Source organism: Polypterus senegalus, chromosome 8, assembly GCF_016835505.1.
Source record: "Polypterus senegalus isolate Bchr_013 chromosome 8, ASM1683550v1, whole genome shotgun sequence".
Classification (NCBI taxonomy): domain Eukaryota; kingdom Metazoa; phylum Chordata; class Cladistia; order Polypteriformes; family Polypteridae; genus Polypterus; species Polypterus senegalus.
In genome coordinates this window covers 101,414,458-101,439,736 of record NC_053161.1, presented here as the reverse complement: position 1 = coordinate 101,439,736, position 25,279 = coordinate 101,414,458, and the positions used below count along the sequence as shown (strand labels likewise).

The 25,279-nt window shown below is 37.4% G+C and overlaps 1 protein-coding gene across 1 annotated transcript in view; it reads right to left on the bottom strand.

The window, feature by feature from the left end:
• mapk8ip2 (mitogen-activated protein kinase 8 interacting protein 2) overlaps positions 1-25,279 on the bottom strand; it is a 229,440-nt gene that overhangs the window by 112,116 nt on the left and 92,045 nt on the right. Inside the window, exon 2 of the mRNA XM_039761511.1 lies at positions 24,769-24,874. Coding sequence (XP_039617445.1) covers positions 24,769-24,874 — 106 coding nt within the window. The remainder of the gene's footprint in view (positions 1-24,768; positions 24,875-25,279) is intronic.

The following is a 25,279-nucleotide window of genomic DNA, read 5'->3' as shown; positions in this document are numbered from 1 at the left end:
AACCAGATAACTACTTAAAGAGGAAGAGATGGAGAAAGACAGACAGAGAGATGGCTCACTAAAGCTTTATACTCAACGTGAGTATCTAAAACAAATTGGAAGAATTCAATTAAGAAGCTTGCATTGTGCCAGAAGACTAAGAAGAGAGATATTGTTCATGGTCTTACTTGCTCAAGTGCCTCCTAGTGGTCCCATTACAAATCCTTAATACATAATAAAAATAGCAGCAACTCCTAGCACTGATTCCAGAAGGACACCACTCTTAACATCATCAATTTCAGATGAGGTTTCTCGAAACCATAACCCTATGCTTCCTGTGTCAGGGACAATTCTGCACCCATCTACACAGAACACCTTGAACTCCCACTTCTTTTAGTTTGATGCCCAAACTCTGGTGTGGCACCTTATCAAATGCTTTCTGAAAGTGAAGATAAAGAATCATATGCACCATTCTAGTCATATCATGTTGTTGCTTCTTCATAGAATAACAGCATGATAATAAAACAAGACCTTGTCAGAACCCACGCTGACTCTTCAATAACATTCATGTTCTTGTCATGTGTTGCGCAATCTTTTCCTTAATAATTCCTTGCATTAATTTACCTACTGTATGATGCACATTAAGCTTACTGGCCTATAGTTACTTAGGCCTGCCTGTTCACCCTTTTTATATAACAGAATAATATTTGCAATTTTCGAGTTCTTCAGAGTTTCCTTATTGCAAAGTGCCTTCCTAAAATTCAGCATCAAAGGTTTATATTTGTACTTGTTAACCTCCTTAAGAATATGATGGTGAATATTATCTGGTCCTGGAGATTTGTTTGATTTCAGCCTATTTAATCTATGCAGTACTTCTCCCTCCACAATTTCTAAATCCCTCAGTAGATCCTTAGTAGTCTCTTTTACTGCTGGTAGGTTTACTTCCTCACTTGTGAAGACCTCAGAAACATGTGAGTTTAGAGCACTCACTATTTCATTGTCTGTATTTTTTAATTCCGCTTTACTATTCCTGATGCATTTCACCTCCTCCTTGACTGTTCTTGTATTACCAAAATACTAAAAAGAATCTCTTTGGGCCATCTTTAACCTTACCTGCCATATTCCTCTCTAACTGCCTTTTAACTTTCCTAACATCTTTTTTAATGGTTGCCCTCGTGTTCTCATACGCCCCATGATTTGAAATGAAGTTATTGTACAAACATGAACAGCATAAGAAATCTTTACATAGAAATAGTACAGAATTGAAACACAGGATACTGGATCTGTGAGAGAGCAGTGCTACCCACAGTGGTAACCTTTTTATTTTTGGTTTAATACTGAGATAGTAAACATAAACAATTGCATAAACAGGAAATGTACTGGACCATGGTTGGTGTCATTGCTAGCTCAGCAAGGGAGTTACTATTTATCAGTGCTTTCATGATAAGCATAATTACTCACTGAAAGTCACAGTGTCAGCTACCCCCTAGCTGATAGCCACTGCTGAGTCAGTACCATGCATCAGTTTTAAAAATGCACCGATGAAAACACAAATGATAGCTGTCCGGGCATTCGGTGATACATTTATGACTTGTCATTGGCTTTAATATACATAGTACATCAAGACAACAAGAGCATCAATTAACCTGCTAACATTTCTATTTGATTCTCCATTTTCATAAGTCATTTCTCTTTCCAGTGTTTGGTTATATGTTAAGTCTTTATTGAATCAGAGAGTGTCCTGGTTAAAATTATATTTTTACAAGAAATATATACAAAAACAAATAAATGTGCTTCACAAACAAGATAAGTGATTGAATGCAAATATTACACTATTGAACAGCGGATCCTTTAAGAAAGGTTGCGAGTGGCTTTTAGTTGTTTGCAGTCTTGTGGGAGAACTACAGATGAGGCTCTAAAGCACCAAGCAGCACAATTTTAGCTTGCTGTTTTTTGTCCCAGAGAGACACAACAGCTATAGCTCTGCCATTTTAAAAACTGAAGATAAGAAGGCATCCTGAGGAGAGTCCAGCTGGAGCAAAGCCTGGAGTGAGAGAGCTACTGAGCAATCACACGATCTGTTAAGGCCTTAATAAAACATTTGCAAACACTAGGGGGCGATCTTGAATAAATGCCAAGTAGGCCAAAGTTGTACAGAAAAGGTGCTCTTTATTGGAAATGCAGCACACAAAGCATGGGTTAACAGAAGAACTGATAAACATTAGTGTATACACACAGGACAGCTGTTCCATGCTAGGACACAGAATTCTAAACTTCACATATGGGATACTATAGTAGGGCTGCTGATATAATAAATATATCTATTAGATACACTGGAGAGAAAAAACAGTACTGTATTCTGATTAAGGGAGCATACTCTTCTTTGCTGCCTGCTATTCTCTAAATAAAACAAGACTCCAGAATTTTTCTTCTGTACATTAGTGCTACAGTTTATGCTTTAGGAAAACTGCCCATGTTTCCTGTGATGCACATTTAGTCCCCACCATTGTGTGGAGACCCCTTCTGCATTTGGTAGTCGATTATTCAAAAATGACCATGGCATACTCAGGTCAGATATGACAGACTATCTTCTTTCCTTCAAAGGTGTGACAGAAAGTATGATGGACAACATTCTTGCGAGACTCCTTGGATTTCCCCTTCCATTCCTGACACATTACCTCTTTCTTGTGAGGTCTTTCTCTTGAATCCTTAGGCAGCTCACCCACTGACAATTTTTACAAAAAAATATTCCATGGACTATAGATTTTTGAAACCAACTTTTCCATAAAAGGTTTTCAGGGAAGTGGCAACAATCCCCCTTGTTTTAATTCACGTGATATATTTAATACAAAACTCACCTACTTGGCAAAAAAATCAATTAGTCTCTCAATTCTCAATCAATTGCTCTTTGCTGTTCTTGTCTTTGATTTGAGGTCATGTATTTCTGTTGCCACATCTATATGATCATCTAATTATTGGACACATTTTTATTCAAATTAAAACCAAACAGAAATAGGAAGCATAGCTATTTTAAAATGTTTGTGCACATTTTTACTATTCATTTAACCTCAATAACCTGATACAAAATATACAATAACTACAACTGCACTATTTAGTCTTTCCATAAGTAGATAAAATGCGGTATGTCACACTTATTGAGAAAATCGCTGAATGGATATTTTACTTTTTATTATTTTCTTTTATTCATTGTATGCCTTTCATCTATCAAGTGCACATGTTTACATTTGCTCCTTATACTCTTAGTTCCTGAAACCTTATAAAAAAAGCCCTGACAGCTGAATTGCCATCGTGTGAATAAGTTATAATATTACTGCTATTAGAGGAGGGGATTATTGACCCTGTCTATTGAAATCAACAGATCTAGTTACAATGTATCAATGGCATTGTCAAACAGACAGACACTCTTACATATTGTATCCATAATGTATACTTTACAAATGTGTATGCATGGTCTTGTTATGATTACAATGCTGCAATTACAGTCTGCAAAGCCCAGTGCATATGAATTAGATCAAGAAGATTTGAGAATATTAGGCTACAATATTTTCAGATTCTTTTTAACATTTTTAATGTAACTTCCTTTAGAATCAAATACTGACATCAGGTCACTGATAATTTATATTATATATATATATATATATATATATATATATATATATCTATATCTATATCTATATCTATATCTATATATATATATATATATCTATATCTATATATATATATATAGTAAACAGTAGGGGGTGCTCCAGTTCCCCAAAGACACAACACAGAGGCACAGACACAAATAAAAAGGGAAATCAGTCTTTTATTGGCAAAGCATTTCCAACCACAGCCACAAATATGCACAAGCACAATTAGACAACACTTTATCTTCTCTTCATCTTTTCTCACTCACTGCCTCCTCCACACCTCCTCACACAGCTTTGTCCAACTCCTCCCGACTCTGGCTCGTCTCTGTGAGGCAAGCAGCTCCTTTTATGTCAGCTACCCTGCAACCCTACTACTCTTCCACCCACATGGTCTTTAAGTACTTTCTGGTGAGGTGGAAACCCCATGCCATAGGGCTCCTCAGTCCTTGCAGCACCCCCTGGTGGCACCCATGGCACCAAACAAGTCCCATAATGCCCTGTGGGGATCCGGGGCACTCCTGCAACCCAGGGAAGCTGCCATCTAGAGTGCCCTAAAGATGCTGCCTTCCCCCATCCTTCCTGGGCAGGCTGGGCTGCCAGCCATCATATATATATCCAGATTAAAAGCAAAGACAATGACTCATGTTTGCTTTTTGCTCTTCATTAATATTGTAACACTATATTCCCATGGTATATGGGTCAATAACTAGTGTATACATGTGGAAAAGCAAAGCAATCTAATCCTGGAGGTAATGAAAATAATGAATTAAAGTCAAATCTAGAATTTTGTTGTAGTTAAAACTCCTCTGTTGCTTGCTGGTAAGGCTGTGATATAATACCTTATCAGTTATCAATATAACCTTCTAATGTGGTCTATTTTGGCTTTATTTTAAGGTAAAACATCTGACAAATTTGTATTTGTTTGGTGTTTTCAAACTGATTTTCAAGCCAAAATTTACATATAAATTTAACCGTAAATGTAATATAAATCATACATTAAGATCAAGTGTGTGTTTCCTTGAGAAATACACAAGTTCATTTGTTTCTCACCAGCTGGTTCACCATTCATCTGAAGCTCTACAAATGCATGAATAGTAGACTCGGCCTGTTACAATACCTTTCAGAAGGGGTACACAATCATACATTATATTTATTTTTAGTCTACAAAATGCTTGGAGACAAGATTGCCAAATTCTCAGCACTCTCTTATATAACCGTGCAAGGAGAAAGAATTGGCCCACTCTTTTAAAATCTGCCTTGCTTCTCCAGTGTGTTACGTTCAGATTTCAGATTGACTCTCCACTTCAGTGACCCAGCAAAAGTGCAATCGCTCAGTAACTAGGACATACCACCATCAAGTCTACCAGTCTCAAAGCACTGTCCCTATTTTTTGAAAACATTAATTAGACAAGTTAACCAAAACATCCCTACTGTATCCATTGATTTCAGCATTTCCTGTCACTAAAGGATTTTTTAATCTCTTCAATGACCTCAGAGACAGAAATGTATTTAAAGTCAACTGGTGGTCCAAGCCCTACCCTTGGGTCATATTCACAAAGTTTAGGAAAGGTTTCTTCCATCTCTCACCAATATCCCCAACTGAGGTCGACTGAATATTGCTGAGTACAGCCTGGGCCACATCCCAGCTACAATTCCTGAGTTGTCAAAATCTTTCCCAACACCAATTAAACACTCTCGGAAAGCGATTCTACATTGCCTTCACCAAGCTCATCACAGGTCTTCAATTCAGGTATTACTGCATTGTTGAGCTCTCTCTCAGTCAGATCATGAGACCTTCCCCTAACACTGACATTCTCTCTCTTTGACATGACAAACTGCTGGTGTCTAGCAATGGGTTCTTGCCATGACAGGCACCTTTCGGCTTGCAGCATCCTCCAGTACTCAGGTTTTGAACTGTTCCTTACCTAAACACAGTAAGAGCTGAACTCATCTTGGACAAAGGCATCCTTTACACATTCCCGACAAGTTCTAACTAATCTGCTGGCTTTTCCAGGTTCCTCCATTAGATGGTTCATCTGAGCCAACGATTATCACTTAACAGCTCAGCCTCAGATCACATGACTGCGTAAACATGAAATTTATTACGGACAATCCATGACTAGCACAGAAATCCAAAAACAATTCAACATTCTGATTCTGATCAGGCAGGTTGCTCCTCCTGATCACACCACTCCAGGTATCGTTGTCATTCCCAATAGCACTACATTTCCAGTAGGACTACAGAGTTAGTAGGTGGTTCCATTTCAAGCAAAGAATCTAGTGTCTGTAAAAAGTGTAAATACTGTGGACAGTTGTTGTACAGGTACATGCTGTTGCATTAGTGTAAATCATTAAGGTAAGCACAACGACATGAGTGACAGGGGAAGCACAATCAGCAACAGCCTCTCTTCTCTCAGTCACAGATCTGAAGATGACCACTGACATTATTCCAGCTTTGCCCTGGAGGTTCTGCCTAATCTGCCCCATGGTTTTTGTAAAGAACAACCTATCAGGAAGTCGACGTTCATTTCTGGACTACAGACAGAAGAAACAGAGCTCCACAGCTGAGTGCCAAACCAAATGTTTAGCCTGAGGCAAAAGCATTGAAGGATCCCCAACGTCCACAATAATCTTTCATTTCCATTCTTCTTTTCATTTTCTTGTGCATTAAACAGGGTTCCAATAGATCCCCAACTATTTGTCATCTCTCTCTTGCTATTTTATTTATAAAAAGTCTAAATTAGTACAAGCCGTCCTAATCTGGGGTGTTCATAAGAAATGTAATGATTTACTTCATTAGGTAAAAGTATATAATAAACAAGACGTTGCATCAAATACGTTATATATTGAAAGTTGTCTTTCAATTTAAATCTCAATCTTTAAGTCTCAATGTCCTTGATTGTAAAAGAACAAAATATAAAAATAACATCAAATTCTTAATCATAGACTTGAAATGGTTTAAAATGATACTCCACAATGACACTCCACTAGCCTCTATTGTATTACTTACTAGAGGGCCAAAACTTGGAAGCTTGCCATCTTGCATAACTAGAGATCGAGACAAGTCAAATAGTAAATCACAATCGAAGGTTTTCTCGTACAAGTGAGTCAGGATGCACCAGACAAAAAAATCTGAAGTGATTTCAAAGTGTTCATAAGGAATTCTCCGAAACACAAAGTACAGTCAAAGTTTTCTTTTGTGCTACTCAATGAAGCAACCCTCCCATTGACAGGCACAAACTCCGGCCATCCAAGATCAAGAAATTTCATTCCAGAGCTAAGCTTGTGTGTAGAAGCTGTATAGTTAGTAATGTTTTCAACCTACTACACAGCTCCATTCCTGCCAGAACAGCAGAAAACACTATTCACAATGTTAGTTTTAATTATCAAGATGACACATGTCTAATTAACATTTTATTGCCATTTATAGTTTGTAAATGATTTTGGGTGAGTGTATAAATGTTTCCTATGAGGCATACCACCTAAAGTTGGCTCTTGCTTTGTACCTGATGCCACTGAAATGGGCTCTTGCTCTCATGACCCTGTATTGGACTAGCCAAGTTTGGAAAATGGATGAACGGATGTAATTAACCCATGCATATCATTGGATGTGGATGGATATCCGAACAAGTACACAGTAGACAGAATATGAAAAGTTAAAACAACCAGTAACTAATACAGGATTATTGTCTAAATTCTGTAAGCTGCAAGGGAATGATACAACCACTCAACTGTCTGTCTGTCTTCTGTCTACAATGACAGAATTCTCTCAAATGTATACACTCAAAAAATTCAATTCTTCATTCAGGACCATCTATATTGAGGGCATGGACTGATATGGACTGATATTGGAATACATATTTTCCAATGGGTGTGCTTCACGAAGGTGATGTGTAGGGCACAGGAAAAACTGGCAAGCCTAAGAATTTAAGCGACTTTGACGAGGGTGAAATTATGATAGCTTGACGACTGGGTCAGAGCATCTCCAGAAAGGCAAGTTTCTCATATTTAATGGGAAACCTTGTATCCATGTGGATTGTTACTTTGACACATACCACTTACCTAAAGGTTTTGGCGGACCACGTACATCCCGTCATGGCAACAGTATTTCCTCATGGCAGTGGCCTTTTTTTTTTTTAATAACCGAAGAAAAACAAAATCTGCTCTTTGTGAATGAACAATTTAATTAAAATTTCAAAAGGGCTTTTTTTTCCTTTGTCCTCTTTTTGTCTGGCTGACAGGGGCAGTTTGAAGTTGCGTCCGTGCATTATTTAGTGCTTCCAAATGTAATTTGACAGAAATTTAACAAAAATGCATGTTTGTACAATGCTTAAGGTCATTTATGATTTACTACCCAAAATTGATGGCCTTGGCAGTTTTAACATGAATTTGCTAATGTCCTTATCACACATATTTACAAATGATTATCATGAGAATCACGGATTTTACATTTTATTTTGCTTCCCAGAGAGTCTGGAATAAGAGTCAATCAGTATGACCATTAAACATTAACAGTGTTACAAAAATCAAGACTAGGTACATTTTTAACATGTTTCCCTAAAGATTTTTCAAATTATATGTAGATCATCTTACTGCATTTTGAATTAATGGGCTTGGAAAAATTAATAAAACAAAACAAATGAACACATTTAGCTATACAGTTACTCGAATCCAAAAAAAAAATGTGAACAGAATATAATCCCCTTATATCCATTTTCACAACATAACAACAAAACCATCAAATAAAAAATGAGATTTTTTTTTTTAATGACATGTTTTTATCTCAAATTGTATTTCTAATATGCTAATCAATCAACTGGAAGCTGGCAGCATAGTTATGGTCAATCCCATGCATGTCTGTTCTCTGCAGATGCTCATTCATTCTGCTCTGCACCATTAAGTATCTCAGCTCAGACTGATGAAAACGTTTGTCTGCCTCGAACAAGAATGCAGCGTCTCGTTTTTTTCTCCTCCCTTCAGACTTCTTTGATAATCTTTCAGACAAGCTGGTCTGCAACCAAATCAAACTGGAAACTGAAATTGTTGAGATGGCACTGAGCAGTGAGTGCCTGCAATTAGTGATCATGAGGCACGTTATCTGACAAGAAACACAGATCATCAGACTGAAAGAAGGCCATGCTTCCCACTTTTGAATATGGGGGTGCTATGCGCTGCCACCTCTGATCTAGGCTACAAGAAGATACCCTGTCACTGTAAATGGGAAGCAATTCTTGGATATCACAAGTAAAAATTTGGGTTTTCTGCTGTAAGTTGCACAGAAAGCACAAGAGCAATAAGATTACTTTGGATGTAATTTAAAAGAGGGTAATGTGACAAATGTATCACCATCCTCATGAGCAAACAACAGCATATGTAGAAAATAACTCTGAAAGTAATTAGAGCTGCCTGAGTACAGATTTGGTTTCAAATTACAGAGATTGGCTGTGCATCAACTTACATGCTAGGGTTATAGTATATGCTGCTGCTATAAACCTCAAACTTATGCAGATAAATTAATTAAACCCAGTTCTGTCGTATAACTCAAGCACGGTTATATATAGCTAGTTGCGTGTTGAACCTGCAGAAATCACAGAAGCAAGCTTTGTGGAAATGAGGAAACATGTTGCCTTTTGATACCTAATATTAATTAGCAAGCCTCACTTCATTTATTTTTTTGTATCTAATTAAAATGTTTTTTTTTTTTTACTAAAAGTAAAAGTTCCTTTACACTACCCAATCCTTTTCCTATTAAGATTACTTTGTTTAAGGATGTAAGGCCCAATGCCGAATTTCAAAAAATTTTCAAGGCAATAATCCATCCCAGATATGATGCCAGTTCTTGAACAGAACCTACAAACACTGAGATGCACCCCATGGCATTTAGAGCGACTCATAAAAAAGCAGCATTAGTTTGAGATTTAAGAAAAAAAAAGTCAGATAATCATAAGGAAACCCATAAGATAATCACAGGTAGGACCAATATCTACTAAAGCACAGGTTATGAAGACCCTACAATAAGTGAGCAATGCAAATTATTAAGTAAGGTAAACTCACGAAAGCTGCTGTTTCCTTGGCAGGGTCAAGGAGAGATCACCTTCTGTAATAATAGGAGCAAAAGTAGTTGATGTACAGTTTATGTCTAATCAAATGCCATGTAATAGAACACAAAATGGTAGCCACAGAATTCTTTTCATGATTTCACAATATGCAATATATATCAGGAGTCTTCTGTTTGCATGAACACAGAACTGTCCATAACAAGCATATGCAATTTTTGCACTACTTAATAATAATAATGATAATAATACATTTTATTTATATAGCACCTTTATCATGCTCACTTTACACATTCCGGTAACTTTGAAGCATCCATGATTCCAATGATTTTTATTAAGCAAGCTCATCTTTTAAGCTTCTGTGGATCAGTTTGAACTCTTGGCTAAGCAAAGCATCTGATTGCCTTTTTGACTTTTGTTGAATAAAGGCCTTACAGCGCTACAGCACAGCATCTTGCACTCCGTTACGCACAGCCGGTTGCTGTTTAAAAGCGTGCTCAAAACCTTGTAACGGGCAAAGCTTGATTTACAAATGACTCTATTACAAAGCAATGCATATTTAAACTCCTGGCATTTCTATTCATTTTAAAACTGTCAAGAAACTGAAAGGTCAAAGCTAAAATCAATACCCCAAAGAAATGTATAACAGATCTCTATAAAACTACATCAAAAATAGATGCTAAAATATTTATGATTAAAGACTTTAGTATTAAAAAAATGGAATAAATATACAGTAAATGATAATTGAAGCTGATAGTTGCTCACTTGTATAATAATGTACAGTATTTGCTATGTAAACCACTTTCTAATGGTGCCAATGTTAAATAAAAAATAAATGCTAATCAGTGCATTTTGTGACGAACCTGGGCAGTACAGAGCCCAGATAGATAGATAGATAGATAGATAGATAGATAGATAGATAGATAGATAGATAGATAGATAGACAGGAAAAGCTCTATAAATTTTTAGCATCTACACAATGCTTTTATTTTACATAACTATACTTTCTCATGCCCTCCTAAACTGTATTTTAGGTATACAGCGGCCTTATTTTTTGACAAATGTATTCTCTTTGCTTTACATATAAAGTAGATATACATTTCAAAAGTCAAAATTTATACATTTTTGCCCAAAATAGCAAGGAAAAGCAGTCTGAATTTTTGACTGCACACAATAATGGGAAGCACAATAGGTGTCAAAGAATTATTAGTTACAGTAGATGCTTGTTATTGATTGTGTGAATTCTCTGTAAAAAATACAAAAATGGAGATTAAAAAATTACATGTCATTTCTTTTTTAATGAAATCAAGTAAAAGAAATCAGTATTATTTCTCATAGTTTTTTTCCAAACACACTTCTCACATTTCCACAGGCTTGTCAATTCCATCTCAGAACATGTTTTCAGATGCATTTTGTGAGTTTGATTCTTCTTGTTGTATTTAGCCACTGACTCCAGGTCACTGTCTGTATACTAAATATGTTGGGAACATTCATCTCTTCTGTTTCTTATAAATATATGTATATAAAAATACACATATGAATAGACATATATGTGTTGCTATGTTTGTTCACCTCTGCCTGACCAGTACAACTTTCTTCAGGGTCACAACATGCCTCTGTTAATGTGAGAAGGATCACAAAAATCTGATTTCAGCACTTTATTCCCAGTTTCAAATAAAAACTAACAGCGTCAGATCCCCCTAGTATGTATCATGATCGTGATTTAGAGAGAATAAAAGTGAAAAAAAACGGTAACTTTTACAGGTCCTACAAATGTACACCGTGTGTTACAGATGCAAACCAAGTGTATGTGTGTACTGTAAAATATTAACAATAAGAGCAGCTCACTACTGAAAACGGCAAATATAGAAGTGAGTCGGGATTGAACCGGGGACTCTTGATTACAAGTCATCAAATCTTACCGCTGTGCCATGGAAGCTGTTGTCTTTTCCTTGAACCTTTTGAGAAAGTGTTTATTTGATCTTTGGACTTCAGGCTTCCTACATTATACAGTTTATGCCTACATTTTTTTCAATTACTACTAAAATATGAAAAATGTTTCTGTTTTAAAAATGTGTTTACACAGATTACTGTAGAAGCAGAACACACATGAAATGTGTGTGTTCCAAATTACAATCTATTATTTCCACTGTAAAACTCCACTTCACTCCCTGATAATCAATCAAGGCATGAGCTGGGAGAAGTTCGTGCATGTTCTAAGTCGGTGGGGGGATGGAATAGCCAGCTGCTTGCAGGTTGTCTTTATCTGCTCATTTAGAGGACAAAAGACACTGGCGGAGAGGTGCGAACGGATTTAAGGTGGGCCGGACCCACGAGTTTTTTCATAGACTCTGGTAATTCTAGTGTTAAAAGTGGCGTAACCAGAAAGTGGAGCCAATATAATTAGTGAGACATATCTAGACTTCCCCAACAATATAGTCAGTATTAACATACAGGTTTGATATAGGGTGTTAGATTTATATATTCATCATCTTTATTTTTGGATTCTCATTTGTAGCATTTACTTGTAGGTGTGCAACTTCTGATTCAATCATTATAACCATGGTATTTAAAGGTATACTCCTGACTCTTGCTTATATGGTAGTTTCTTGTCCTTTGTTGTTTTCTTCAACTGCTCTTTTAACAGTTAGGTATAACAATGTCATAACTGACGAACACTTAATTCTCAAAGAAATAAAATTTGCACAGACTGTCTGTTATACTTAAATTTTGTTAATATCTCAAAGAATTTGACTAATTTTTTTTTCTTTGTATTGTTGCTATTTCATTAGTTTCACTTTTATTTCAGAACTTCTGTAAAAACAATATTTGGAATCTTTCGTGTCCCAATATGCTGAATCTTTTAAATGAGGTCTGTGAGACTTGTGTTTAATGACTTTGTACCATAATTTAGGATAGGTTTCTCTGTTTGGAATTTCAGCACAGACAAAACGATCCACATCATCAGCAGTTAATTTTTTTGCAAAGTAACCAATAAATGCATGGGAGTTAAACCCCAATTTTGAAATTCTCTGACTTTACTAATTTCCTTTTGTTTGCATCAATGCGATCTGTGCTATCTTTTGTTTTTATACTGTAGCGACTGATGTAATAAAGTGTCACAAAAGTTCTGATTTACCAATCGCCGACTGCGTAGCCCCAAACACAACTTTCTAGCACCCTCTCCAACCCCTCCTCCTACGGGTCTCTCCTCCCCCTTACTGCATCAATCAGCACCCAGCTATCAGTCTTCCGTGCCGTACTCTGCCCTCCCTCGATCAGACCTAACAGTCACTTAAAACAAAAAAGGCTTCAGCTTGGCTGGGATGCTACAATACTTTCGACTGTTACTGCTTTCATATTCTGTACCTTTCTCTGCATGTGTATTGCGCCTTGGGACTCTTTTCTCCATGCTGCTCTTTCTTCTTTGCTGAGAGCACAGGATCTGTGTGTGCCACATGACTTTACATGACTGAATGTTTTGCTGGCTGTCCATGCTCTTCTTTGATAAGAAGCGCGTGTCTTGCAAGAATCTTATGTTCCACGTCCCCACGAGACTGTCCTGGGACAATCTCTTGGCACCAAGTCTCATGTTTATGATCCCCGCGAGACACTTCATGGCCAGTCTTTTTTGTCTCACGGGTCTTTAAAATGTCTTTCGAGAACTTCCGAGAAGATCATGTATCATCGCCTTGCTTTTCCATTCCAGAATTTTTTTTATTTATAGAGAGATATATAATGTACTTTTAATTAAGTTAAAACTGAATTTTTACTTAAACCTGTTCCTATGCTATTACAATTAATAACTGAATAGACTACACTAAAGACCATGCAATAGTTAAAGGTCAAGAAACATAAAAGGCTATAATACAAAAATGCAACCATTATTACCATATATTATTAGCCTGAGGCCTGCAAAACCCTTGAACAAGGCCCTTGGCGGCAGTCCCGATACCTCCACCATTGCATACTTGTAAGGCCTGGGGTATAGTGGATACGCGGCCTAACATTTTAGTGGCCCGTTTTTAAATGAATAACTAATTGAATGGCCAGCACGATCTCCATGGGTGTGCATCCTCAGACAGCTGTGGGAGGCTGGTAAGATAATTGGGCCAAAACATGCCTGAATATGATGGTGCGGTCTGTCTCAATTGCTTCATCAGCTTTCTGTGGTACGCGATTGAGATGCTGCGCCCACGGAGGCATATAAGAGTGCTGGCATGAGAACAAAGGTGGATAAAAGGAGAAAATAGACTAAACAGCAAAAAAGAAGGGAGGAGAGACACAAAGGAGGTTAAAGTAAGAAGAGGCACAGACGGAGATAGAGAGAGTGCCCATGCTGAACAGAGTGAAACATGTAGCTGGGCATAAGTCTTGAGCTGTAGGAGCCAGAGGCTGTGGAAGGGGTGCTCCTACTGAGTGTTTGCCTGGGAATAAGAGCAGCCCGATACCCTGTGTACCCTCAGACACCGTGCCGGGAGATGTATGAGGCTCAGTGTCATGCCCTTGGATTGCCGAAGGTTGGGCAATGCGGACCGTAGCTGGGATTTTAGGCTTGACTGTACCTGTCGCGGATTTGAAAAGGAAGCATTGGGGTTAATTTTTTCATGGACTGTCTCTGGTTTTAATATCCAATGTGAATGGGTATTTTAACCGGATTTTAACCTTTACCTTCATCCTGTTTTTATGGATTATTTATTTACTGATAGCACGCATTGTTTTGGACACTGTGGTTTTTGATTGTTTTAATAAAAGCACCGGCACTGTTTCACCTACCCATTGTCGTGTCCTCATCCCTCAGGTACATTATTCCGGTAGTGGGTTCAAGAGGCTCCCCAGAAGGACCCAGTAGTGTGGGGCCGACCCGCACTGTCACAAGGCCCTGCACCTTAGGCTCAGTATCCATCCATCCAACCTCCAAACCGCTATATCCTACCTACAGGGTCACGGGGGTCCGCTGGAGCCAATCCCAGCCTACACGGGGCCCAAGGCAGGAAACAAACCCCGGGCAGGGTGCCAGCCCACCGCAGTAGGCTCAGTATAAAGAGGTGAATTTTGCAAGTAAAGTAAAACAAAACAGTTAAGTAAAAGGAAATTTACAAAATTATTAAAAAATGATTAAATAATAAATTAATTAATTCAAATAAATCTCAGTAAAATAAAAAAGCACTATAGAAAAAACTGCAAAACTATGACATCTATGCCCCCCTGCTACAGCTACATTTGCTTTGATGGTCAAATAATGATTAACCACAGCCATGGTAGTAGAGTTGAAGATCTGATGTGGGGTGGTGTTAATGTGCTACAGCCCAGTACAGTATAAAGTTTCAAAAATATACTTTATTAAAATCCTGGTGAGACAGGAAAGTGGGTAAGAATTTCAAAAATGTGTCATTGGCTGATGAATTTAGCACAGTTTATGGACTAAATACAGGATATCAAAATGTACATTACAATAACATTTAGATTAATTCCATGTGTATATGGTTTAAATGCACCACAAATTCAAAAAAGTAGCATATTATATGCAGATTTTGTTTCTTAGTTAAACTGCAGAGCATCAGCTCATGTGATTCATAAGATCCTCTACTGCAGACATGGCCATACCATAATACCATAAACATTTACAGCACATTTCTCAAATTACAAAGGAACTAGAGACTTTTAATGACCTCTATGTCCAAACACAGTGTGAACTTATGAACCATTTTTCTTTTCCTGCTAGCATATTCATTACACAAAAGCAAGTGTTAAAAATGTAATTCCCTCCATTGGGAGCTAAATCTTACCTTATTTCATGTAAACAAATGAGCTATATTTGGATACTTGCTTGGAAAAATCTCTAGTATTAAATTCACATTTAACCATGCACGTAATTTCCATATTCCCACCTTTTAAGTGTAAATTTAACCCAGTAACAGGGCTGAGCAAATTCAGTCCTGGAGGGTCGCAGTGGCTGCAGGTTTTTGTTCTAACCCGGTTGCTTAATTAGAAAACAATCCTTGCCAATTATGTAATTTCATGGCTTGTTGGAGCTTTAACTCTGCCGTATCAGGTCATTCTCATATCCTAGATATTCTTCCCCTTTGTAAGGATATCATCCAAATGATCTGAAGTCTAAAATGGATGAGTAATTCTCAGTCCTTCACTTTTTTCTCTTCACTTTCCCTCCAAGTATTTAATTAAACCAAATAGTGCAGATAAATACACACAGGTGTAAATGGAAACCAGCTAAATGGAGAAATGCAGGTCTCTTTTGTCATTTGCATGTTATTGCTAATAAGGGGTGATTAAAAACCAAGACTAAAAATAAGCAATAAGTGTTCAAAATCTTAACAAGCAAAACAACTAAAATGAATCAGAAGTGTTACTTGAGCAATAAATGCTCCTTTATTAGGTCACTGGGTTGGAACAAAAACCTGCAGCCACTGCGGGCCTATTGGAACGACTTTGCCCACCCCTGAGTTTGTGTAACACTGCAGATTCTGCTGTGCAGACACTGACACACACACACACACACACGTATCCTCAAATGCCAGCTGTTAAGCAGACCAAATGGGAATAAAAATCAGGTGGAAAATCAAGTCAGAAAGAGCACCAGGCTCACAGTCCTCTCCTGAGGGTACAGTTGACACAAGGGACATCCACACTGACATCCCAAACGGCTAAAAACTAGCAGCTCAAAAAGATGTCACACCAGTGCGAGAAATGATACTTTAGTAAGAAACAGATAAAGTGTTAAACTAGTAAGGAAATATAATTCATATTTTGCATGAATGTTGTCTATGCCACAATGATTATTATTGATTTAACTATACTGCGTTTCATGCAAATACACTTATTGTAACTGGCATTACCTTTAGGGTTTGAATCAACTATTGATAAATACAATTGATGAACAAAATATTTTTAGATATTTGAAACTACAAAAGGTGCTGGTATTAAGCTGTAGCTGGATTTGTCTATGTAAGATAGTTAGCTTGACAAATTCTGTTATATAAATAAGTTCTAACAGTAAAGATACTTTGATTTCAAGGAATAAATGTGCAATAGTAAATATTGCAAAGAGAAAAAAAAATTGTTGTTATTCATATTGAAAATTAATAAATATATGAAAAACAAAACAAGAAATGTTATCTGTCATAAACACTGAAATGGATGAGAAACAGGCAGGCACCACAAAATCAGAAATAAATTGATCAAAGCAATGAGCCGAATCTAAAATACCTGCTGTGAGGAGGGGTACTGTCACTTTCAAATATCCATATTGCAGCCAATTATGAAACTTGAGCAGGTAATAAGAGTGTGCAGTAGTGCCTCCTCTGCTTGGTGAAGAATGCTCACAAGGCCATTTTGTTGTTTCACAGCTTCTCATTTTTTACAGCAAGTAAATTTAATAACATGAAGACTGTCTTGTCCTGCAGATAGTTTGTAGTCTTGTGTAGCTATTTTCAAGGTTGCTATGCAGAATTACTAATATAATTGCCAGTAAGTATAATGCAGTATAAGAATATACCAAATGAAAATATTTCCAAAGTAGGTCACTGATGTCTATTCATACCACATCTTACACAAATCCTTGCTCACTGCCAGCATTCTCAGGGGAAGCAAAGCAATAATGCACAGCTTCCCAACCAAATATTTAATATGCAGAACAAAAAGCTGTACATACAAAATCTGGCTTTCCCTGGAGAACGTGGCTAGTACAGTACTAGTCAATACACGAATATGACCAAAAGCAGCACTTAGTGCAGGCAGCTCACTGTGGGAGATGGTACAAAGACCATCAGCCTTTTAATACAGAGCAACTGTAAATGCAACCTGTTAAAGAGCTCCCCATGCTAACTACAATGAAACAACTTCCGTCCAGTAAGCTTGTGTTCTATAATTCAATTTTAGGGTTGTGGGAAGTCAGAGTCTATTGTGGCAGCATCAGGAGCAATGCTGAACCAACCTTAGACAGGGTGACTGCACATTCACTCACTCACTCACTCTCATGGTGTGTTCAGAATAGCAGAAGGGAGAAAATAATTAGAAATTTACCTTAAAATCATATCTTATTTAATACGGAAAAAGTAGGAACATGATTTAAATTACTTCCAAGATACGGCACATAAGACAAAACATAATGGGCATTATGATCTGAATCTCTTATTACTGGGAATGGGCTTAATTTATTCACTCAATCTATGATTGATCTATTTTTTTCAATAAAATGTCTGGTTCATAAGAAATGAGTGCAGAATAATGTATCAAGTGCAAAAGCTAACAAAATAATAATTTTAGAATATATCTGTATTTAACACTTCAGAAATCTTTAAAAGCTCGTTTAATACCCACATATACAGTTCAAACAAAAACTGTCCCGTAGGACAAACAAAACACAAATAAGTATCACTTTTCTGTCCTTTTCTCTCCCCTCAAGCTCTCTGCACTCAGGGTTTCTTGGCAGGTCAAAAGACGACCTCCATAGTTAGAGAGAGAGATAGAGAGGTTAGGAGTGTGCAATGATACAGCGTGTTGTCGCACCCTCCACATGACAAATACCAGATTTGGACCCGAGCGCAGCTATGCAACAGTTGACACATCAGCACTACACTAGTTCAGATAGAATTGAACAATGTGAGGTTTTTTACAGTAGCTGGAGTGCCAATACCACCACCAACCCTTGAATTTTCCCTTGCAAGTTGGAGGAGCTGCTTACTTGGCTGGATGCATACCTAGGATGTAGCAGTTGCAGGTTAAGGGCCTTGCTCAAGGGCCCAACAAATCACTTCTGGTATTTATGGGATTTGAACCCAGCAACCTTCGATTGCCAGCACAGATCCCTAGTCTAAGAGTCACCACTCCGCCCAGCCAAAGCTAGGCACCCATTTATATTCCTCCTGTCCTAGTAGGGGCGGGGCTGGCTGTGCCCAGCAGGGGCAGGACTAGGTGGAAACCAGAGGTACTATTAACGGCAGTGCCTGCCCTCGATTGTGGGAGTTTTTGGCTTACCTGAACCCTCCTGAAGATCTGAAGATCGCCAGCTATGCATTCATGACAACCTCTATATTGCTTAATGTGAAAAATAACCACTCAGGCATTCCTGTAGTTTTTAAGCACCATCAGTGGTTCAGCCATATAGTCCTTTACAACTTTTGTTGAGTTATATATGTGCATGTAACCCTGCATCCGTACTAACCCCTATTCTCTCTTCTGTTCTTTTCCCGAGTTTCTGTGGTCGCGACCTGCGCCACCATCACCTAATCAAAGCACCATGATGTTCCTACATTGATGGATTAAAGGCCAGAAGTCCACATGACCATCATCATCAAGTCCTTCCTTGACAACCCGAAATACAATGAAGACTGATCATTTATGTTAGGTAGAATGCCCAGAGGGGGCTGGGTGGTCTCATGGCCTGGATCCCCTGCAGATTTTATTTGTTTCTTTGTTTTTTTCTGTCCTCCCTGGCCATTGGACCTTACTTTTATTCTATGTTAATGAGTTTTGTCTTATTTTAATTCTTATTTATTTTGTTCTGTATTTTTTTCTCTTTCTTCATCATGTAAAGCACTTTGAGCTACATTATTTGTACGAAAATGTGCTATATAAATAAATATTGTTGTTGTTGTATGTATGTATATATGTTGGGGTCTGTCTGTGGTTTTCCCCAGCCATTAAAAACCTAAAATTGCTTCATTCGTGGATTGATGGATACATATTTAGTGATGAATTACCAAGGAGTTGCCAGGCAGGAAAACATGGCACTAAGTTGAGACCAGATACTTTTTATTAATTTTAAAACAGCGAGAAACAGTATTATAAACAGCAATCATAACAGTAGGTTAATTGCTAATCAAGATTAAATCTCCAAGTATACTAATAACTTTATTATGTAATACGCAAGTATTAAGAGTTGAAGTGAACCATGTACCCATCCCTGAATAAAGTAAAATGAAGAAAATGCCAAACAGTACACAAATAGAAATAACATACCCCTGGTTCACCTGGAAATACAGTCCTCTTTCTCCAATGGAGGAAACTTAAAACCACCCACCTAACCATCAAGCCAACAAACAAAAAAAAAAACAAAAAAAACAGCAGACATGCAGTTAGACACCTCTATCAATGGCAAATATAAAAAGTAGCAAGATATTGGAGTAACTCTCGTATTTTACATGCACCACTGCTACACTTGTTCATGCTCTGGTTACATCTCGTATAATAATGTATAATTCTGTCCTTTCTGGTCTTCCTCACAGACTCCTTTACAAACTCCAATTGGTTCAGAATGCTGCTTATCATATTATTACCAGACCCCTTATATTGAACACATTACTCCTGTCCTTCAGTGGCTTCACTGGCTCTCTGTTAGATATCACATTGATTTTAAGATTCTGCTTATTACTTACGAGACCCTCCATAATCTGGTACCTCCTTATCTTTCTGATCTTCTTCATATCTCCATTCCTTTCTGTATCCTTAGATCTTCATCCTCTATTAATCTTATTTTACCTCCAGCTCGCTTGACTTCCATGGGGTTTAGAGCTTTCAGTCGAGTGGCCCCTCGCCTCTGGAACTCTCTCCCACAAGACATTCGTAATATCGACTTTCTTCCTTCCTTTAAATCTCATTTTAAAACACATCTTTTTAAGCTGGCTTATTCTGTCTGATTAATTTAAATTTCATTTTACTATTATATTTATTCTGTTTTTATTGTGCTGCAATATTGTATTCATTTTACATTGTGACTGTTGTTATTAATGTGCTCTGTAAGGTGTCCTTGTGTGCCTTGAAAGGTGCCTATAAATAAAATAAATTATTATTATTATTATTATACTGTAACTGTGGCCTCTTCCTGAACAATCAATGTGGATTAAGCTTTATGAATTCTAACAGCTGAAAGTTTCCTATCTAAAGGCCAGAAAGAAGCCTGACTGCTATAGAACCCAGGACAAAGCTTTCACTTCTTAAGTGGTATGTGATTGTTTGGATGTGACTTAAGAAAAACTTAAGGACATTAAGAAAAGGAGTAATTAAGCACGCAGAATAAAAGACAGCAAACAGTAGACCAAAATGAAACGATAGACTGTTGAAGCCAAAACATATAGGAAAATTATCTAGGTTCATTAGGAGAACAAAAGTAAAATGCCAGCAGGGTGTTAAGTATAACGTGTGAACAAAGCCAACTTGACTAAACTGGTGATTATGACTTCAACAGCATAGCATGATGTTTCTTAAAATATTATCCCCATAAAAAATAAGGAGAAAGGAAGTAGATCATGAGCTCACATAATACAGAGGGGGAAGAGACTGGCAGGAAAGAGAAAACAGAAGAAACAGGTTTATTAGCAGGATTAATTCGAGGTTAAAACATGCAGACTACAGTACTGTAGGTGGATAGGTGACTGAACTTGAAGGAGGAGCCTACATAATTTAAGGAGGGAATGAAGCTGCAAGCACAAGAAGAACAAGTTACATAAGTTGTGGGATAACCGCAGACTATGACCATCAAAAATGCCTCCCAATATTTTAACACTACATTGAGAATAAAAACAAGATAAAATCATTTTCTTCAAGCAACAGACAGTGGTCGTCTCAAATAAAATAAAAGACTTATGGACCAGTAATGTTCCCCATTTGACTTGATTGTAATCTCCTGGGTTTTCCTTTTAGGCTGCGCTAACAGATTGAGTATTTTGCCAGTTTGGCATTCTTCGGGGATCCTCTAATATCCAGTTAAGTATAAGTGCTTATGTTTTGGCTCAGTTTTCTTGGCCTTGCCTGTGAGTATTGGATGTTGCTGTTATTTAGCATTTAAAGCACTCTTGCCTAGACAATTCACCTACATAATAAATATAAAATGACAAAATATTAATAAAGTAAGGAAACTTTTCAAGTATTAAAACAAAATGAAAGGCAGCATGGTGGCGCAGTGGTAGTGCTGCTGCCTTGCAATAAGGAAACCTCCACACATGGAGTTTGCATGTTCTCCCCATGTTTGAGTGGGTTTCCTCCGGGTGCTCCAGTTTCCTCCCACAGTCCAAAGACATGCAGGTTAGGTGCATTGCCATTACTAAATTGTCCCTAGTGTGTGCTTGGTGTGTGTGTGTGTGTATGTGTGTGTGCCCTGTGGAGGGCTGGCTGATTTGTTCCTGCCTTGCGCCCGTGACCCTGTGTTAGGATATTGCGGTTGGATAATAGATGGATATAAAACAAAATGAAAAGAAAAACATAAGTAGTAAATGAGATTCTGTATTATTTATATGTTCTCTTTGGCAGCTTATCCTTGTTACAAATATTCAACATCTGGTCAATGGTATGAAAGTTGTGATTGGTTGTACAGTTTCAGAGTTGCAGATCACAGATACAATCTGTTCTAAAAGAAGACCATATTAATGTGGACCTTCTTGATCCTAGAGACCACTCAGAAAGTAAAAAACATAGTCATGTGATGGCTTCTAAAATACCTGATCTTTCAAACCCCCTGATATAATGATTCATGTTGTAAATGGCACTTGTTTGTTCAAGCAAAATAGGATTTCATGACTTTCTGCATTTTGTGTAAGGTTTCATCTTAAAGTGCAATCCTTTCTTAACATTGGACATGTAACAGGAAAAAGCTTCTGAAACCTTATTTCTTTGCTGGATCATTCATCTCTGCAGATCACAGTAAGCATGGCATGTCACAGTTAATCTTTATTTCATTAACAGTTCCATAAAAACTGCCATCAGACAGACTATAGAGAGGGGAAGGGCACACTAAAAAACTGTGATGTCCCTAACAGGTAACTGTGCACCAGAAACATTTAAGCAAAACACCTCCTATAACATAACTGGTGAATTTGAAAATCTCAGCTCAACAGCCATGGGCGCAGTTCAACAAAATGTAAGTAGCGATAATGAAATACATTTAAAAAAATATTAACAGTGCATGATCCCAAAAACATGAAAGTGACGTCAACTAAATTAGTAACAGATTGAAGCCCTCTGAAGATATGTGGATTTACTTAACACAAACCTCCTCCTTCAAAGTGTGTCAAAACTCCAAAAACTGCTGAATCCTTTGCTTTCCATGAAAGCACTCACGTTTGAACTCCTCTTGCATCAACCAGCCACTGCATTAAATGTGCAGTGGTTAATAATTTAATGGACAAGTAACAGTAGACTGCAATTCCTGATTGCATAGCCTTTATTTTACCATTCTTCAAGTTGCCTGCTTTGAAAGCTTGCAATGCAGGCCAGAGTGGACAGCGTTTGTCAATATCAATGTATCATATTTTGTGTATAGTATATTGTAGCACCCTAACCCAGAGCACAATGCAGTGTTTATACAAGCAGAATAGATGTAAGGAGAAAAAAGAATTTTCAAATTAATCAGCGGGCGGCATGGTGGCTCAGTGGGTAGCACTGCTGCCTCGCAGTTAGGAGACCCGGGTTCGCTTCCAGTGTCTGCGTGGGTTAGATGCTTCTAAATTATCCCTAGTGTGGGTGTGTGTGTGTGCCCTGTGGTGGCTGGTGCCCTGCCTGGGGTTTATTTCCTGCCTTGCGCCCTGTGTTGGCTGGGATTGGCTCCAGCAGACCCCTGTGACCCTGTAGTTAGGATATAGCGGGTTGGATAATGGATGGATGGAAATTAATCAGCAAAAGCATGAAGCAATGGGCCTGGCTAATACAAATTCTGTGTACATAACTATATGATAAAAGAGGTCACCTAAAAAAAGTTTCTAAAGCACCAATCAATCTTAATTTCATGCACTGCCATTATGGTGATTTCATTTAGTCAATAGTTCATTTGTTGTTTGTTTGAGATCCTAGCCAAACAGAAAACAGATAAGGAGCCCTGATATAAACATCATACTAGTGCTCTCATCTTACCATGGTCATCTTCCCATTTTCTGTACTTTGTTTTTCATTTAAAGTGATTGAAATGATAAAAGGGCACCTAGTGTGGGTAAGATTGCTGTTTTCTTGCCCAACGGGTTTATCAAGACTGTGAGGTCGATTGATCATAAATCAGAACAACTGTGATAAAAGTAAGACATTGTTTGGTTGGTAAATGGCATATAACTAAACGAATTGTGTATTTATATATGGTACAAGGAAACCCACACGTTTGTTAGTGCTGATGACATTGTGCCCTTATGCAGAATATTGTGGAGTGACAGCCATTTGGCATTACTCGAGACTTTGTCTGGCTGGGATCTCAGTGAATGCGTATGTAGCTGCGTCCTAGGTGGAATACTGCGGAATGATGGGTAATTGGGCCCCACTGGAGACTTTGTCTGGATTGGATCACTATGTGTATTTGTGTATCTGTGTTTGTATTAATCTTCAAGGGTGGGAGAAGATAAACTTAGTAAATGTAGCTAGTAAGTCTCACAATTTTCACAATAATATGCTCATAATTCTCCATAACACTTATATCAAAACAATTGTTCTCCATTATTGTGACCATCAATGTTAAAATATTGCAAGAAGATTGGCAGCTGTGTATAGCTCAACACATTAATATAAATAAACACATTGATCAATATGAAGCTATTTACCTAAAAGGTTAAATATATCTAAATTTCTGCATGTATGTTTAGGTCAAAAACTGTGAGATAGTGTATCACATCACTAATATAAGATGGAACATGTGATTTGTGATAAGAATTTATGCTAAGAACCAGTTTTCATGACTTTAAAAGATGTGGCCATTATCATTTTCCTGCCATTGAACTGAAATGCTTAAGATCAAAATTATAAAGGAAAGAATGAGAAGTGTAATGTATTCATTAACTGTGGACATATAACAGACATATCAAAGAAAAAAAAACATATCAGATCCATAAAATAAGCATACAAATCTGGGTCAGAATACTCAAAATATAAACAACACTGTATCAAACTAGACATCTGCACACTGCCCACACATGACAGTAAAGAGGTAGGGTTTATGGCCGTGTTTTTTGTTTCAAAAACACACAAGCTCAATTTACCTGCCCCAAACCTCATGTAATTTTACATCTTGTACAATGTTAACATTTTTATAGGTGTTTTGTAACCAAAGGATAAAGTGGTGCTTTTACATAATCACTCCCATTTTGTCTTACCTTCTCATAAGGATCTGAATCATAATTTAGTCCAATTCCACAGTCATCTGTAATTTCTGATAAATCCTCATCATCAAATTCTTCCAGGCTGATGTCATGGGCTGACCTGAAGGAAACAAAGAGAAAATCCATGAACAATATTGTTCCGTTTAATGGATTCTTTCAAACGGCATTATTCTTTAGCACAGAAAAATTAAATATATAATGGGAACATCTTTCCTCTTAATCATTTATCTGTCCTTATACAATAACTCACTAATAGCTAGATGGCCGTAACAATGGATTAGAAGGCAGCAAAAATGAATCAAGCTTTTCTTATACCTGAGAGCTGCTTTTATCATTCATCGGGTCACTTATGTGCTGCACACCTTTCACCTTGGATTTTGTGTGCACCATTATATAACAATGTACAATACAGCATGTCCTGTCCAGGTGATATCTGAAATGAATTGAAAGGATGTGCAACATTTGTCATGGCAAATATATTGCTGTTTATGCATTTACACTTCAA